An 18,912-nucleotide genomic window follows, 5' to 3' on the forward strand; every position below is an offset into this window, starting at 1 on the left:
GTTAAGAGAGCAGCTGGAGGGAATTATTTTAAATGTGGAGTACTGGTGGGCTTTTTGTGGATCCTACAAAAGCCAGATTCTAACTTACATCTTTTTGTCACCATCTATAAGTTCATTATGTACTAACATTTCCCATTTTTTTTCAAATACAGAGACCAGAACTGAGAAACAGGAATTGACACTGAAGACTGAAAACTGGGTTTGGGCCAAGTGGACTTCATAAATCAGTTCAGATTAATCAGTGTTCCCTTACTCCCTTAATCTCTCACTCTGTATTCACCCTCAAAATTAAAGCTTCTTTTTTTTGGTGACAAACTCAGAGAAACCTGTGTCTGACCCTCATTCCTACTAGCACTGCTGTATGGGGCTTCTTCAGAAAACAGGCTGATAGAAAAAACCCAACAAAAATACTTCAACTTTTGCCTCAGGATTCCTAGTTGGAGGGACTCAGAAGAAAACAAACAAGACAAAGCCCAAACCCAATGAAATAGGCTTATTTCCTTGCTTTCTTGAATGAGTCGAGCTCCTATTGAAGAGAGGTATCCCTCACCTGGTGCCAGAACTAGGATTGCTGTGCTGGGGTTCAGAATGCTTCTGGAAACCTGCACAGTAGGACTTTTGTGCACCACAATGCTCAGGTTCCTGGGGTCCTGGCTTGCTGAGGAAGAGGAAAAAGATCTGAAGCCAATACTCAGAGGGAGACAATGTTGGCAGGTTCCTTATGCCTCCTCTCCTGGGATAAAGCAGACTCATCCCTTCATGCTGGTTGAACGTCTGAAGTGGAAGTGCGAACACAACTGAATGAATGCTGACAGCAAACACTAGGCAGTGAAAGAGTAAACCCTGCAACGTAAAGCATTAAGAAATACAATCATTTCAACTTCCTCTTAAAAGCAAGTCTGTGCAATATTTTTATGCTCACCTCTCAAAACTAACTTCTGCTTCATTATTTGCTTTTGAGGCGCAGGACGAGTCACAGGATTATTACAGAGAAGTACAAATCACAAGACACAGTAAGAAGCTGGAGACTTGGTGATAACCACTGGTAGTGCTTCCCTAAATGCTTGGTTAATATTTACCTGTGATAAAGAAACTATTTAAGCAATTGTGGACGACCTGGTCGTAACATTTGCTTTCAGGAGCACAGCACGGTGTATTTGACGTGCTTTGAGAGGTTTTCTGAAGACACAAGAACAACTTTCATATCGAGGTCAAACTCTTGGGAAAGCTTTTTTGCAGCACTCGTTTTGTCTCAGCTTGTTGAAAATGGCGGGTGTAAGCAAATGCATGAAGTACTCCATGTTCATCTTCAACTTTTTGTTTTGGGTAAGTTGGTGTTTAAACTGTTATTAATGATGTAGGAAATGTGTTCCCCATTATCTGAATGCAGCAGTTAGAGAAATTGTAAAGAAAATAGAGCATAAGTGGAACCAGAGTATGATTCTAAATCAGGGAGGGGAGAATATATTTAACTTTTGCCCTTCCCTTTGTCTTTTTCCATCTAAACACCTTTTCCTCTGCATTTAAAAGTAGACAAGCTACAAATCTGTCTCTCTGTTCATCTTGTGCCCCTCATGTCAAGGGACATCAATCATCTCAGTCAGAAGATAACAGACTCTCCAACAACAATGCACAGTTGTTTTCCTTTTACTGCTGCTGTTCGCATGCAAGATTCTGAAAATGCAGTTACAATAGAAAATATGGAAAATTCACTTGAATTTTTAGCTCCCTAATTGATAAATGGTTTTCATATCCTTCTTTGTGGTTCTTTGCTTTACATTTATTGCATAACTAGTTTCTGATGGTGGACAGTAATTGTTTCTAAGAATGCCTGTGCTGGCAGTACTGTACCAAGTACAGCTGTACCAAGGCCAATACAGCACAGCACAGCAGGCAGGTTTCTGGCTGTTATTTGAACCCAGAATATTTGTATTTGTCTACTTATCACATCTCAGCTGGGTTGCAAGAATTTCAGGTCCTGAAAGCTCTGGAAAGGTTTGAATGTTCTTCAAACCTTTCATTCAAATGAGGGAACATTTCTCTCATGGTTCAACCTCACTGTCAGATTTCCTGACAGAGCTTTGTCAGGTTCACCAGGGGTTCACTGAAACCAGAAGCGGAACTACTAGCCATATTGTGGGCTTTGCCTCAAGGGATTTTTTTTCAAGTGAAAAGGTGATACCATTCAAAAGGGACCACAAACAGTAGCCTTGGAAAATTTGTGGCTAGCTCAAATTCCTTGATTGCTTATGGACCTCACAAAGAAATTCCTGACAGACCAGTGATGGTTAGGACTGTCTCCCCCAGTTTCTTCCTTCAGTTTAATGAAGGCAGATTTAAGATTTTTGACATTTGTGTTGAAGTCTTTATGTAACAGTATTTACAAGAATCCATAAGTTTCTGAATTTGACTTCCTGTTCCTCAGGAAGTTTTTTCTGTTTTTGTGGTTTGACCCCAGCCAGAAACCAAGTACCATACAGACACACTCACTCCCCCACCAGCAGGATTGGGGAGAGAATAGAAGGCATAAAAGCCGGAAAATTCACAAGTTGGCATATAGACAGTTTAATAGGGAAAGCAAAAGCCATTCAGGTAAGCAAAATAAAACAAATAGTTAATTTCCTGCTTCACATGGGCAGGCAGGTGTTCGGCCATCTCCATGGGGGCAAGGCCTCATTATGTGAAGTGTTTACTTGTGAACACAAATGCCATCACTCCAAATGTCCTTTCTCCTTCTTTCTGCCAGCTTTATCTACTGAGCATGATGTCAAATGGTCTGGAACATCCCTTTAGTTAGCTGGGGTCACCTATCCTGGCTGTGTCTCCTCCCAACCTCCCATGCACCCTCAGTCTCCTCACCAGAGTAGCAGTATGAAAGGAGAAAGGAAACTTGATGTAAGCTCTGCTCAGCAATAGCAAAAACTTCTCTATATTATCAACTCTGTGTTCAGCACAAATCCAAAACACGGCCCTATACCAGCCACTGTGAAGAAAATTACCCCAGCCAAAACCAGCACACCTGTTTGCATTCATCTGTGTTTACTGTGAGCTAAAACATGGACAAATGTCTCAGATTAGCCCTAGAAAAGCTCCAAACTACTTTTAGAATGAACATTCCTATGCCTCCAGTGACAGAATGGATTTCCTAGGGAGGAAAAAGGGGTGGGATCCTGGGGGAGTCTTGAAACAAGCATGTGTGAAACAAACTTCCTATCTATATACCAAAGTCGAAAGACCCATACTGTATTCAGAGGAAGAAAATGCTGGCAGCATTCACTGTGCCTGCCTCGACAGAAGAGAGAAGGACAGGAATACAACTGTACTTAACTGGTTTAGGGAAGATGTTTAGCACTATTAAGATAGGGAAGAATGAAACAGAGAAGGGCAGGAATGCAGCTATAGTTAATTATTTTTAGGCAGATGTTTAGTTTAGCATGACCAAGATTGGGAAGAACAGTATGGGCTGAAACTGTATTTTTTTGTTCACATTCCTATCTCTAATTACTAGAAATCACTAAACTGCAACAGTAAGGTTGAGGGAACAGAGATGACTTTACAGCCACTTGTCCCACAGCTGCTCTCTCTAGTACTCAAAGCAGTTGACAAGTGGAAAATTACTGATACTAGGAAATGAAGGTGACTTTAACCTAAATAGATAAGAGTGACAATTGGGTATTTATCTGGTGTTCTTTCATTTCACACCCTTTGCAATCTCTCAGGGAGTGTCCTCTCTCAGAAGACTCAGGAATGGGCTTTCTAGCCTTCAGATGACATTTTCTAAGCAGCTCATGCAGCATCACACTAAGTGTGTAAGCCCTGGAGTAGTCTAATAAGTTCAGCAAATTGACTGTGGCTTCACTACATGATGTGTGTCCCCTGGGCTTATACATGCCCATAAGCCCCATGCTAGGCTCCAGCACACAAATAGAGTTTTTAAACTTCAGTTTGGTGAAAAAGAGCAGAGTCTTGCAGGTTTTTGAAGATCTGTGCTTTGGAACAGGGTGCCTATATGGATTTTCTAACAGTCCGTAAATTAATCCTTGTCAGTTTTGTGCATTAAGCCTAGCACGTGTCAGATTTTTCTTCTTTCCCTTCTTTGGAGGTTGCAGGATATTCAGTCTCACCTGCTGTCCTCATTGTGCCAACTTCTGCTACTCCACATCATGCAAAATTGTAGAATTACCTATTTTTTCACTGAATACTGATGTCTGATGCTTGTTTGAAGCAATGTGGTTAGTGACAGAGCGTCTTTGATCAGTTGTTAATGCCAGATTTGCAGTCCCATCTACCAAGTTCCCCCTTTCCTGAGCCTTAATGTGCATGTATCAGTCCCTGAAGCAGCAACACAAGCTTAGCAGGTTTGCTGAGCCAGAGGCAATATTGTCTGTAGGACTTGCATAGAGCTGTCATCTCAGGTGTCTCAAGGAAGTATTCCTGTCAAATATTTTCTTTAACACAAGCAACCTTGCAAAAGTTCTTCCTGATATCATTGAATTGAATGTTTGAAAAGGGTGTGCCAGTGGAGGAAATTCCCCACAAATTTGGTATTTGTGTGTATGAGAATCGCAGAGTCTTAATATACTGTTAGTTCAGCACTATGTCAGGCTCATCTGAGGTGATATTGATTTAACCAACTGGGCTGTGTTTCCTCCTCACACCAAAGCTGAAAGCTTGAGAAGGACCAAATGTGAGGGACAGCAGTACTGTTGATATTCAATTTATGAGACGGACATAAAATCACTGATTCTTTATCAAGGATTATGGCAAAAATATGTTAGCCATCTAATTTTGGGAAAATGGGTGAGGACATTTTCAAAGAAGCTCATTTTATTCCATCAGAAAACACAAGCAGTTCATTAAAAATGAAATTTCCTGGAATGAAAGTTTTTTTATTGAATATTTATTGAAAGTTTATTTATTAAACTTTATTTTAAGAAAACTTTAAGATGGAGTATTGCAGCAAACGTGACATGTTCAACTTGGTCTCTTTGGGAACTGACCATTTTTATTTGCTATTTCAAAACTTTTCTTTATGTGTTTTTGTACACTTTGTATATTATGAAAATAACTAGAAACAAACCATTAAGATTTTACTGAAATGGAGCATTTTTATTAACCTAAAACAGCTCTATTTTAAAAATTAAAATATATGTACATCTTACTAAAATTTTGATTTATAAATGATGTTTCTATTTTTACATTGAGAAAACATTGTAGCATTCCCATTTGATTGATGTGTTCCTGTACATTTAGCTAAATTTGCTTCTACTACTCTGCTGTATGTTAATGGGAGGTCCTATGTAACAAAAAAACTCTCTTTGGATTTGTAGCAATAGATGCTTCAGTGGAAACTTTCACATTAACAAGCCCATGTTACCTGGTGTATAGCCACATCACTCACACAGTGCTGCTGAACAAGACTGAAATGTACAGTCATATGATATACCTTCAGTTTCTAGGCAAATTCAGTAGGATTCAAAAGGTTTCAGTGGGGAGATCTAGTTAAATTTGATAACATGTTATAGTTGTCATTGATTGTACAACTTTATTATTAATGTTTAAAATGTACTTATAGGAGCTTTACTTAAAGCAGGAAAATGTGTGGTACCCATGTCTGAGTGCTGGCCCTATTCCATATTCAATGATCTGTTAAGGTAATTAATGTCTTTGATACTGAATATTATATGAAAACTTCTGTGGGGCAAGTTTTTTTAAAGAAAAAAATCTAAACCATGTAAAAAAAGAAACTATTTTAGTTTCAATAGTCTCAGTCTTCATGAGAAATTCATAACAACATTTCAGGGCCATTTATGCCTTGAGTATTAATGGCAGATGGAGATAATTATAAATCTGACTAGTCCCTGGTCCTCAGTGAGGTCTCTTTCCCACCAGTCATCTCAGTAGGCACAATCCCCACACCTGAGTAGCCTCTTGGTTACCTATGTCCAACACTTAATAAAGAGAAATTCTGTGTGATATTCATCAACAACAAAGGTAAGAATAGAGTGACTGGCACGCAGGGGAACAGTACCTCCATGATCGATGAAATAGAAGCACAATGAGAAATGAAGGAATGAATCTGGACCTGTGATTCATCTTCCCTGGCTTCAACATCTTAAGGAAAGTCATGCTGGTCAATCATTCATATGTACAAGACCAAGTTGTACTTGTGTGTTTTCAGTAAAATTACAATGGCAATATATACTCCAGGTATTTTATGAGACTGTTCTAAGGATTGGAGATGACCAGATACTACTGCATTTGAAACAGCAAAAAGAATTTATTTAGAACTTTTCCTATTAGGTTTACTGTAGAGAATGTCTCCAGATATGGGTCCTGAATTAGGCTAGAAACACCAGATATGCAAACATCCCTTATCAAATCTCATGTTTCCATTATTCAAGTAACAACATTCTTTACAGACACGTTTTTTACATACAACAGCAATTTATATTTTTCTCTCGTCTGATGGAATTTCTGTGTGCTTCCCAAACACATGTATAAATCATCATGTAAATGTGTAGTCCTCTGGGATGGAAACATCAGGGATTTGGTGCATACCTGAAGATTTAACTACACTTACGAATTTTCCTGGAAATGAATCAATATTCTCTGCTCCAGCAATTCGTGTTTCTTTTGCTTTGCCAAACAAAAGTTTGGACAGCATATGGTGCAATTTGGATACTGAATGTTAGTAAAAAACTTGCTGACCTTTTTAACTTGACTTTATTTTCTCCCACAGGTGTGTGGTTGCATTATTTTGGGATTCTCTATATGGATACGTGTTAGCAGTGCTCAGCAGGTAAATGCATGGAGTCATAGCAGCACCATGTAAAATGTGGAAACTACTGCATATACTTTAATTTCCCATCTTCATTTCCACAAATTTTCTAAGTTTTTGTTGAGGTGGTTTGTGTGGGTGAAGAGGAATGCATTTTATGACATTAAGGTTAAACATCACGGTGCAGGTAGTCAGATAAAGTGATGGATGCAAGCAGAGATACGTGACTGTGAGAAGTAGCTGCCAGTGTTACTAATGTAGTTTCATGCAGATGCACACAGATTTCAGTTTGAAATGTGTCTCTCACCTCTAATGAAAAATAATTATGCTTTTGTTAATGATTTCAGTGTACAGAGAGAATAATGTGGAGACACGCAGCTCATAGACTTTTCCGTGTTTTTTCCTATTAGAATAGGATAGTCATATCTGAGGGTTACTCCTTATGTTTGTGGGGAATATTTTTATCTTTCTCACTAAGTTCAACAACACAATTCTCATTTCCCCAGTAACTGCAACTTTGAAAGGGAGAAAAGATTTTTTCATTCAATTTTCAACAGCTCCTTAAAAACACCTTATCCTTTCCTCCTCATATTTATATATAAAGAGTTTTAAATGCCCAAGAATCTAGGATTACAGTGTCCTAAATCTCCTCCTGGAGGGTAGAAAAAAGACCTTGAGTTGCCCTCATGGATTTTTTTTGTATGGGTTATTAAATTACGTCAGATATTGTGCTTTTATTTTCTGCAAAACTAGGGAAAATACAGTTTTGAGGAGCTCTCAATCCTGCAGACAAGCAGCAGAGGTTGGTCCTGTTGTTTCAAAGACCCCTTGGTCCTATGGACCCTTTTCCCCAGTGAGTACCATTGGCACTGACTCTAAGGCTTAAGCAGTACATTCTTTCAAATCAATTTGGGACATAGAAATGCAAATTAATTGGAAAGCTTAATTTGCATTCTTCTATTTCTAAAAAGACTCCTTGACCAGAGAAGTGAAAAAACAACCAGGTGTCACACGGAGGCATATTTTTTTTCAGGTTTCAGATTGAGCCTTTAGTATAGATTACATTGCAATTCTTCAGATAACTCCTCTGTTGCTCCAGCACAGTCTGTCAGTTAAGAACAATAATTTTTAAACTAGTATTTTCCCACCTGGAAATAAAAATATGGTGAAGGTAAGAAGATAGCTTTGTACATTCCCTGCCATTTGGCGATGGCACTTTACCCTTAGCCAGTCCCAGATGTCTCATATCTGGCAGAGAATGGATGCAAGAGAACTTGGTTCAAGATGACACTGTGTCATCAGGTAAATCAGGTCGTGGTGGAGAGCTCTGCCATTCTCTCTCTGGAAGAGGAAGAATCACAACTTTCACTCCTCAATCAACATTTTACTAAAAGCTAAAACTGCCATACTTGACACTTGACAGTCTCTGGTATGATGGCTCCAATGATGCAATGGAGCTTGAAAAACCAAAACCACTACCAAATCTTATTTTTTGAGAGATTTCCTATTCAGAAAAGAATATTTGGATGTGTGTCAAACTGCTTTCCTGAAGCTACACTTAGTACTTCCCAAAAACCTATGAATTAAGAGTCAGGACCGAAATTGAAAGCATTTTCTCACATTTTTGCCTCCAGGCATGCAAAGTTCCCATTCAAAACCAATGTATGTTTCGCCTCAGTAATAATTGAGCAGACCATAAGGATTTGGCTGTAGATGAATAGAGCTTTCTAAGAATAAATAACAGGACGTTCAGTCCCACTTGGAAAGGGAAAGAACAACACATTCTTCAAATTATACTTGTTTATATACCTTTGCAATTTCCATCAGAAGATAAATGTGACAACTTCCAGACATTTTTGCTAATCTTGGCACCAGTATGACTGGAAAATATTCTTTGAACATTTTTCTCTCTTTAGGCCTTTGGCCTTAGTCAGTCTTGTGGGAACTGAATAATTTGATATTTAATAATATTGAGGTATATGAATTGTTTAGTTGAATGCTCCACACATCAAAATAAAGTTCTCATCTCTGAGGGTAATATTAGAGATCAAGACTGGGAGAAACAAAAAAAAAAAAAAAAAAAAAAGGAAAAAAATCTGCTTTGGAAAATACATCTAACTATTTCTCTAATATAATATAAGCAGCATCACTCTGAGAAGTGTTCTCTCAGGAACAGTCATAGAATATGTTCCTGGTCTCCTAATGACAAACAGAGATTTTTTTTTCTTTAACATTGGATTAATGTAGGAGAGGTTTTGAGGTAATCAAGTCTCCTACTTCCAGTAAAAAGCAAAGATTCATTGACTGAAAACCAACTAAAAAGCCACTTTAAAGACAGAAGACCTATATTTATTCAGTTACTCCATAAAGTTGGTTATCATCTTGTGCAGAAACAAAGATTGTGAGAAATCAGATTTTACAAAGCTCTCCACCACAACATTTGAGAGGGGATCATTATAGCACTTTTTATTTATGGATCACAACTTCCCCGTAGTTGCTACTCAGTATATTTATCAGTTACAAAACAATTATCTTGTTTTGGGGAATACAGATGCTTTTAGGAGGACCTTGTAGCTTAAAGATTGTTTTTCCTCTCTCTTTCCAGGGGGTGGACAGCAGCTTGCTTGGAGGAGTTAATCTACTAATAGCCGTGGGCGCCATCATCATGATCCTTGGGTTCCTCGGGTGCTGCGGGGCTGCAAAGGAGAGCCGCTGCATGCTGATGTTGGTAGGAAAGAAAAACATTTGTCTACCTTTAACAGGCCACAGCTACATATGACGGATAGAGTATCAAGTGAGGATGGGAACATTTAATTTAACCAAAGGCATGATTATAATCCTGTGTTTTCTTTGCTCACCTTGAGTTTGGGCCCCTTCTAAATTCTATTGTGGTAAAAATTATAGTTGGTCTCATCAGCAAAAAGACAGGGTCCAGAGAGACTTGGGCATGTCACTCACTACCTTTTTTTCTACCCCATTTGTTTTTTCCCAGTTTTTTATTGCACTGCTTCTGATACTGATCCTTCAGATCACAGGAGGTGTTTTAGGAGCAGTATACAAACCTCAGGTACAGTATTATTCTATATTTTCACTTATGTCTTCATATAGTTTTATTTCTTTTCATTAAATTGGAATATATATTAACTTGCAGGTTGAAGAAGCCTTTAACCTTACTCTAAGTGAAAGTGTGAGGGCACTGCAAAGTACTACAGGAGAATATAAAGAGTATCAGGAAGGTTTCCAGAAGCTGGAGAAAAAGGTAATTAAACAGTAAAAAAATGAAGGGTTTTTTGCTATCTATCTCATCTTTGGTATCTGTCTCATGTTTGGTATATGTCTCAGCTTCATTTTATGACAACTCTGCTGCAGATTTGAATTTCTTTCCCTGGGGATGGAAAAGGGTCTGAGTTAAAGGCAAGTCAAAACACCACAGAAGGGACTTCTGCTCTTTTGATAGGACAGGGTCTTCCCGCGATGATTTCTTTGTGCAATAGTGCTGTCTGTAAGAGCAATGAAGCAAGGACACAGTTAGCTATACTCTTTTAGGAGGGGAAAAGAAAAGCCCTTTCTTCCAGCTTTCCTTTCTGAAGGAGCATTTATCCTTTACCGTATCCCAAATAAGAACTCTCCAGTGCTTTTAAGAAAAGTTTACACCAGGGATTAGGAAAACATCAGGAGTGCATTTAATTTGGAATATTCTACTGCTATGAAGTCATTAAATGCCACGCTTTACTGTGTTAGAAGAGGGAATAAAATACAATGAGAAGCTTATTTTCATTGTGTTTGCACTTTTCTTGGTGCCCCATCCTGCAAGACCTGGATGGTGGATGCTTAGTGTGAGCTTGCTCCTGGGTATCTCACAGAGGATACTCTGGAATCTCATTGATTACATTGACAGCACACACCCCCCCCCTCCCACAGGTACCTGGGTCTGTACATTGACAGCATGCCTGCTGTTCTGGTTTTTTAGTCCCTAATGGGTGATTACTTTTATGGATTGACATAAAGTTAATTTTTATGTTTTTAAAGACTGATGTATGAAAGAAAACCAAACAAGGAACAATATTTAGGTGTCTTATGTTACTTCCACTTCTCCTTCCCCATTCCATCTCCAGCCTGGTCCTCTGCTTCTGAGAACAGCTTATTTCTTCTGATATAATAAGCCCTCTGGAGAGATGAGCAAAATGAAAAATCCCATAATTACTGCATTAATTTCTAAATGTAGCAGGACTGCTGTATTATGTCCCACAGCCTTTACTTTTATACAAAATTATGTGAACATTTCCCGCTGCTTTTTACTAGAGGGAGGACCTCAAGCCCAAGCTCTGAGTTTTAGTGGCTTGAATATAGTGGAACATGAAGTGAAACTGCACCTGGTTTAGGTTTCACAAACCCCAAATGGAGCCCTGGTCTCTTCAGTCCATTTCCAATTTAAAGAGATAACCATCATTCAAAGAGGTTATTTTTTCTAGATTTCAGAGTTTTATGTGCCTGAATTTTACATTTCCAGCCTGACTTTTCAAGATGTGAAATGTGGATATTACTGGAGCTGGCAACTTACCTTCTGCAAGTACAACCTATAGAAAGAAGGCTTGATTTTTAAAAAATACTATACCCAGTGTTCTAGTTCCATTCTGGCACTGACAATTACTAGCTTTATAGTATGTTAATGTTTTTTGAGCATTTTATACTGAAAATCTGGTCTTTTTTCTCCTATCTTTTTTTTTTTTTTTTTTTTTTTAAGAAAATCATATATTTTTTTAACTCTTCTCCACATTTACTTCTTTCTTGCAGTACCAGTGTTGTGGATTACAGAATGGACCTGAAGACTGGGGAGAAAATTTTGACAAACAAAAAGACATCTGTCAGTGTGAACTAGAGAAGCCATCATCAGACCTTTGCATCAAATATAAAGGCAGAGACATCTATAAAAAAGTGAGAAAAATGTTCACTCCTCTTTCCAAAGAGCCAAGTTGTAACCCCAGGTTATCTCTGGTGACTGACCTAGTCATGAGTTCTGTATCTTTCTGAAAATGCAAAGTTTTGCTTTTTCGTTCTTAGCCAGACCTACCCTCACGCCATCTGTTAAGAAATGACTGTTCATAACTCTGCTCCTTCCTCTTCTTGAGATCTCCAGTTTATGCCCTTAGCAATCTGCAAAATTATTGGCTTTGGGGTTAGGGTATGACCCTGGGTCATAGCTGCACACCGGCTACCCTTTGGCTCTCGTTCCTCTCTCAGAAGGCTATGGTCCCATCCAGGCTCATTGTGCTAGGAGACATGTTGACTTAGGGACTTTCAAAATGCTAAGGTATATTGAAAATCAAACACATTAAATGCAAAACCTTTGGGGTTTTATAATGCTTTAATAAAAAACCCCACACTCATTCTGCAGGATCTGCTGGAAAGAAACCTTACATATTGTGGGATTCATGGCAGAATATTCAAAGAGTGATTTCTTACTACTACAGCTTTTTGAAAAAAGTAATATAATAAGGCAAAATATCTGGTGACAGGCAAAAAGAAAGCACACACAGAAGAGCACCATCTTGTAGACACTAGAGGTCTCAGAAAACAAATTTCATAGTTTGCTTGTCTCATTATGAGGAAATCTGGCCTCTACGGATATGAAAAAATATTTAAAAAGAAATGCACAGCATAATTGAATAGCATAAAGTAATTGAAATTTTAAAATGCTGGTGGTGAAAATTTTGCCAGTATGTACCTAGCACCAAGCAGAATTTAGCAAATATCCATTCTGGTTGTATAATTCTCTAATTGCACAGCTCCTTAATCAGGTCCTGCCTAAGCAGTAATTTCCTCCCTGTGTAGTCCCACAGAAGCAAATACTATTTTAAAGCAATGAAACAATCTGGTTAAGTAGAGGATACCAGAACCCAATCTGGAAATAAGATGTATACAAAGAGGGTGTTTTGGCCATACTTTAATGTCTTTTTGGCCTCAGGCAAGCCCTCAAAGGACACATGAGAAGCCATCTGTGAAATCACTGCAGGTGCAAGATATTGCTCATATGAACACACAGATTTCATGGTGATGTGAGATGCTAGTAGAGACATCCACTCTTCTGATGTGGGAAAAAAGATTTGAAATCCAGTGCAGTTATGAATCAGCTTAACTGAGAGACTTTTAGAACTAGAAGGAGAAGACCCATGTGTTCATTGTGAGAGAGGACATATGGTGAAAAAATACAACTATATTTGGGGAGAAGACAGTTGTAGTGTTGTAACAGTAAGGCAGTTTAGATGTATTTAAGCTGTGCTTGGCTTTCCCTCCTGTCTGCAGAAGGAGGATTGTGAGTGCCTAGAGAAGATGTAGTCACTGTAAGAACAGACGTATGCAAGTATTCAAAAGGAGAGTAGTTCTGCACAGAACTTCAGCTGTAGAATCATAGAATATGCTGAGTTGGAAGGGACCCATCAGGATCACTGAGTCCACTTCCTGGCCCTACACACAACAGCCCCAAGAATCACACCATGTGCATGAGAGCATTGTCCAAATGCTTCTTGAACTCTGTCAGATTTGTGCAGTGATCACTGCCCTGGGGAGCCTGTTCCTATGCGCAGCCACCCTCTGGGTGATGAATCTTTTCCTGATATCCAGGCTAAGTCTCCCCTGACTCAGCTTCATAATATTTCCTTCAGTCCTTTCACTGTTCATGAAAGTGAAGAGATCAGTACCTGCCCCTCTTCTTCCCCTCATGAGGATGCTGAAGACCCAAATAAGGTCTCCGCTCAGTCTCCTCCAGGTTGAATAGAGGAAGTGTCCTCAGCCACTCCTCATATAGCTTCCCCTCAAGGCCCTTCACATGGCCCTGCATGGACAATCTCTAGTAGCTTTATATCTTTCATATATTATGGTGCCCAAACCTGCCCCCAGCGCTCAAGGTGAGGCCACCCCAGTGCAGAGCAGAATGGAACAATCCCCTCCCTTGCCCAGCTGGCGATGCTGTGCCTGAAGTCCCCCAGGACAGGGTTGGCCCTCCTGGCTGCCAGGGCACTGCTGACTCACATACAACTTGCCACGGACCAGGACCCCCAGGTCCCTTTCTGTGGGGCTGCTCTCCAGCTTCTTGTTTCCCAGTCAAACCCCAACATAACCAGGGTCGCAAAATCTGGCACCTGACCTTGTTAAACTTAATGTGATTGGTGATTGCACATCTCTCTGTTTTGTTGAGTTCTCTCTCTAGGGCCTCTCTTCCCTCAAGGAAGTCAACAGCTCCTCCTAGTTTAGTGTTGTTGGCAAACTTCCTTAGTATTCCTTCGAATCCTACATTCAAGTTGTTAAGGAACATGTTGAAGAGAATTGGACTGAGGATGGAGCCCTGCAGAATCCCACTACTAACCTGACTCCAGAGTGATGTTACTTCACTTACTATAACTCTTTGTGTCTGACCCATGAGCCAGTTGCTCACCTATGGCATAACACGGCTGTATGCTGGATATTTTGTCCAGAAGGATACTGTGAGAGACAGCACCAAAATCTTTGCTGAAGTTCAAAAAGTTTACATCTACTGGCTTTCCCAGATAAGTTAGGTGCATTACTCAGTCATAGAAGGAATGTTCAACAGGCAGGACTTTCCCCTCATGAAGCCATGCTGATTACTCTTCCTTCCAGCCCCAGCCTAAGACCACCAAACACTGGACAAAATGAATTTTGAAGCTAGGTTTTATAACCAAATATTTTAAGTTAATCCCAAGTCTAATAATAAACCTTGAAATTGCAAATCCAAACATTGGTGGGAAACAAGTTCCCTCTCAGACCTGGTCATGGCTGGCTGCATTGACTCTTTCCTAGTAGCAAATGATTATCAAATGAAAGTAAGAAAAAAACACTTCTTTCCTTGTTAACTGAAAATAATGCAAACATTAGGCTTTACAGCTGTAGGTCTTCCTTTAAAATAGTAACTTTTTATGGTCAGCTACTAGATCTTCACACTTGGGAAGGCAAAGACTTTTGCAGAGCATAAAGTACATATAGCTGTGTGTTTTGTGTTCATGAAAAGCAAGCCAGAGGAAATCCAAATAGCCTTTTTTAGCACAGAGCTAAAGAGAAAGAGAGAGAGAATTTGAGAGCTATTTTAGAAGACGCATTTCTATATAACCTATAGGCTTACCTATAACTAAGAATTTTGTTTTCTTTTTCAGTCCTGTGGAAAAGTGATTATGCAACAAATTAAAGACAATCTGGTCATAATTATGGGGATTGCCTTTGGACTGGCTGTCGTTGAGGTACCGGTGTACATTGTTAAAATACTTAGTAGCTAACAAGCAATATGTTCTACTTGGAAATACATTGGGAATGGGATTAAAACACATGGCTTGCTCAATTAATAGACTAGGGAAAACCACCTCTCACCTTAGCTATAATCTTACTGTTATTCATATAAACATATTTCATTAAAGTATATGGCTGCTGAGCTGCAGACTTCAGGTGAGATCAGACCACCCTGTATAAGTGTATCACATGGGAGATTTTCTTCAAAAAAATTGCCAGTCCTGAAGCCAGGCTGTGTCTTGACACTGAGCCCTGTGTACAGAGATGTGCACAAATAAACAGTGCCAGAAGACATGAGGAAGAATAGACAGATTTTTTCCTCCTCTTTCTCATATTTTCTTGAGGGAAAAGTAATCTCCTAAGAAAACTTAGTCCCTAGAGTACATATTTTTATCATTAAGACGTTTTGGTACAAAATTATAATTCTGAGGCATTAAAACTTCAAGCATCAAGATGATACATGAATGATTGCACATGTGTGATGCTCCATATATTCCTGTGTGTAAAAAACCCACAGAATATGTGAACTGTTTCTTTTAATTTCCTCATCATACACTGAAGAATAACATGCAATATTTTCTCTGAAGGGAGGAGGAAAAGAAGTAAGGCTATCCAGCCAGCTACTTGATTTTGATTTGAATAGGAAAAAATTATAAAGAAACAGGGGATTTCATCATGATGCTTTCTTCAGTCTTTTTTTTTTTTTTTTTTTTTACTCTTTCTCCCACCCTTGCTCTCCACCAGTGGGTGTTTGAGGGAAAAACAGAACTGACAAAGACTGCTGAGGAAAGTTCAGTCTGTTATTCAAAGCAAATACTTCTTAACATCATTGGCAGAGGATTGCTCCTCGTGGCAGAGGAGTGAGCAAGAGCCCCAACTCAAAACTGCGTTTCCAGGAAAATAGTTGTAGTGGGGAAGAATTATGCAGCTGCAGCAGTGGAAGTGTACAGGCCACCAACTTCTTACTCAGCACAGGTTTCTGGTATTTAAGGAGCTATATGTGGGTGGTCAGGTCTCTCACCCATATGTTACTTTGAGGGGAAAAAAAAAAGTGAAATATACTGATATTAAATGGCCTTAAAATATAATTAAAGTGTAAAATTGCATCTGTATCCCTAAAGCAAATTATAAGTCACTTTGCTCTAGTTACTGCAGTTATGTGGGTTGTAGCCTTTAGTTCATTGGCCATCATTTTTTCCTGCTCTCCAGCTGGCATTTTCTGTGCTGGCTGCCTCTCCCAGTCATAAAAGGATTAGAAAACAACATGAATAAACAGTATGAGACTCAGCACAAATTGTCAGATGGCAATTTACACTTGATAAACATTTAGCCTTTCCATATTAACTCTAGCAGTCACAAATGAAAGGCCATTTGCTTAACTGCCTCTCTGCTCTAGGAAATCCCAGATAAAAAGAGGTGCTCTTCCCCCCTCTGCCTGCTTCATTATGCCCCTTGTGAACTGTCACTGCTTTCAGCTCACCCTACTAGAGAAAATTATACAGATAAGAAGGGCCCAGTTTCATTTGGGTGCAAGTGCAAATGTGGGCATGGTATGTCAGGGAAGCCTTGTCAGTTTATTCCAGATGTGAGTCCCTCCCTTTGTCTTAGCTGTACCTCTGCACTACATATGCTCTTCTCTGTCTCTTCCTTAAGTAAATAAAGTATGTCAGTGTTCTTGGCTTCAAAGGTGTCAGTTGGGCACTTTCCACTTTTGTGGAACACGTTCACAGTCTGGTTAACTTTAAATTCAGAAGGAAACTTTCTGATCTGATCTCACCAGCTGTCTGCCACAGGTCATGGAATTATATACCCAGTAATTCCCAGTACAGAAGGTGACTCTATAGAATTTTCTATTTCACGTAACAGTTTCTTCAGTGAACTCACTGTTGTTTCTATCCCAAGTGCATTACTGATATAAACAAATATAAAATATTTGTTGCACGGCCATTTGTAACTCAAACCAGTGAGGTAGGTTTATAGATGTATACCTGTATACAGTATACACATGTATATATATATATACCTGTATACATACAATTCACACATATGGTTACACAGAAGAGAGTGACAGTGGAAGAGATTTGAAAGGGAGACAACCCTTAGAATATACAGTGAACATTCCTCTAACTTTATCAGAAAATAAAATGCTCAATTTTTGTCCAAATTTCTTGAACTTCTCCATAATTGCTGGTCCATTACAGCTAACAACTGCATTTTAGACACATAGAGATACAGGGGTCCTCATGCTCAGAGGCAATCCATTTTTTAAACAAATGAAACTTCACAGTATCTGCAGTGTTACCTGTTGTATATACTGACTTCATTAAAGTTTCTCTATTCTGTAAGAGGCACATTAGAAAAAATCTTCTGCATAGCAGATTTAGCCTGCATGTAAATTCAAGACATTTGCAAACAAAATATTCCCATTATGTATCAGCTGATTTTCAGAATTGCCAAGTAATACCAGAAATATCTTTGTTTTCCAGATTCTTGGTTTGGTGTTTTCTATGGTCCTCTACTGCCAGATCGGGAGCAAATGAAACTGTGAAAATGTCAGCATGATGTCACCAGTCAAATCAAGATCTTTCTAGAAAGAGGGCTAGAAATTTGTCTGGCCACATTCAGATGAATATATGCATGTCCCAGGCAGCTGTTCTGATGAAAATGGAAGCCCTTGTGCTCATGGATGCTCAACAACTCGCAAAATGACCTCTTTATATTTCACAATTCTTAATGATGTGAATATGATGTTTTATTTTGAATAAACATCTTTGTTTGTGTTTCTGAGGTGTTTTATTTTTCCGAAGACAGCAATTATGTCATGTTGAGAGTGAGTTCACCATGTGGTGTGCCCTCATGAGTGTTAAACCACCCACAGCAGAGTCATCATAAACAGCTGCAAACCATCATGCAATGGCTGACTGCTCCAGGGAACTCAGGTTCCTGGGAACCTCTGCTTGTGGAGTAGGGTGTTTTCAATAAGAGAATTGTGGGTCAGGGTATTGTTACCTGTGGAAAGGGCAACAAACTTGGAACCAAATAGGAAAGCTATGCTTCCTTTCAGGGATGTTTAAATCAGTATCTTGGCAGCTGAGATGGGTGCTCGGGCCCAAATGATGCTTAGGCTGCATAAAAGTGCTGGATTTAGTGGCATGTGTTTTGCAAACAAGGATCAGTGGTGAAATCCAAGCCCACATGGAGGCCAGGCATACACAGAAGTCATGCAGGTAAGGCTTTGCCCAGAGCAGCCAAGGCAAGTGGGTGGACAAACACAGGGCATGTCTGGCAGCACAGCAGCAGCCATGTAAACCCTGCCTGCCTTTGGGATGACCAGTGCATGCCAGTGTTTGGGCCCTGAGGTGCTGGCAGCCCTGACTGTCCCTGCCCAGCTGCCCTGGTTTCCCTGTGCACTGCCCATGGCAAGAACACCACGTCAGCCTCCTGGGCCAGTTGGTCCCTGCCCCACTAATGTCACAGTAGGGCTGGTCTCCAGCTCCCCTGCCTGGTCATGGAGTCCCACCAAGCCGGGCCTGCCCACGTGTCCTGGTGTGGCCTCAGCCCATCCCCAGGAAGTGCGTGATGCCAGGGGCTGGGGCTGCCCTGGTGCCTGCACTGCCCCATTCCTGACCCAGACGGAGGGATGGGCCAGGCTCTGCCTTGCCACCCCAGTGGAACCCCATGTGGTCCCAAGCTCTGGGGACCTGCTGGCCCAGGTTGCCCTTTAACAGAAATGGCATCAGGGACAAAATTTTTAAGATATGAGGGTGTCTAATGATGCCCATAGGGACCTGCTGAGGTTTTACACAGCAGGCTGATGGCCTTCCTGCCGTGTGTTG

At 39.9% G+C, this 18,912-nt stretch overlaps 1 protein-coding gene across 1 annotated transcript; it reads left to right on the forward strand.

The window, feature by feature from the left end:
* Window positions 1-1,266: 1,266 nt before the first annotated feature.
* Window positions 1,267-17,616, forward strand: TSPAN8 (tetraspanin 8). The gene is made up of 8 exons (XM_041411323.1): window positions 1,267-1,326; window positions 6,743-6,802; window positions 9,387-9,509; window positions 9,774-9,848; window positions 9,933-10,040; window positions 11,576-11,716; window positions 14,947-15,030; window positions 17,563-17,616. The coding sequence occupies exons 1-8, from the start codon at window positions 1,267-1,269 to the stop codon at window positions 17,614-17,616; spliced, it is 705 nt and encodes a 234-aa protein (XP_041267257.1).
* The last annotated feature ends 1,296 nt before the right edge of the window (window positions 17,617-18,912 follow it).

This window comes from Onychostruthus taczanowskii, unplaced genomic scaffold (assembly GCF_017590055.1).
Source record: "Onychostruthus taczanowskii isolate IOZ18803 unplaced genomic scaffold, ASM1759005v1 scaffold35, whole genome shotgun sequence".
Taxonomy (NCBI): Eukaryota; Metazoa; Chordata; class Aves; order Passeriformes; family Passeridae; genus Onychostruthus; species Onychostruthus taczanowskii.

Bases quoted from the DNA above. Each gene is read 5' to 3' on its own strand.
- TSPAN8 (XM_041411323.1), top strand. From the start codon at position 1,267: ATGGCGGGTGTAAGCAAATGCATGAAGTACTCCATGTTCATCTTCAAC. The intron at 1,327-6,742 runs GTAAGTTGGTGT...TTTCTCCCACAG, and splicing joins TCTTCAACTTTTTGTTTTGG to GTGTGTGGTTGCATTATTTT. The intron at 15,031-17,562 runs GTACCGGTGTAC...TTTGTTTTCCAG, and splicing joins TTGGACTGGCTGTCGTTGAG to ATTCTTGGTTTGGTGTTTTC.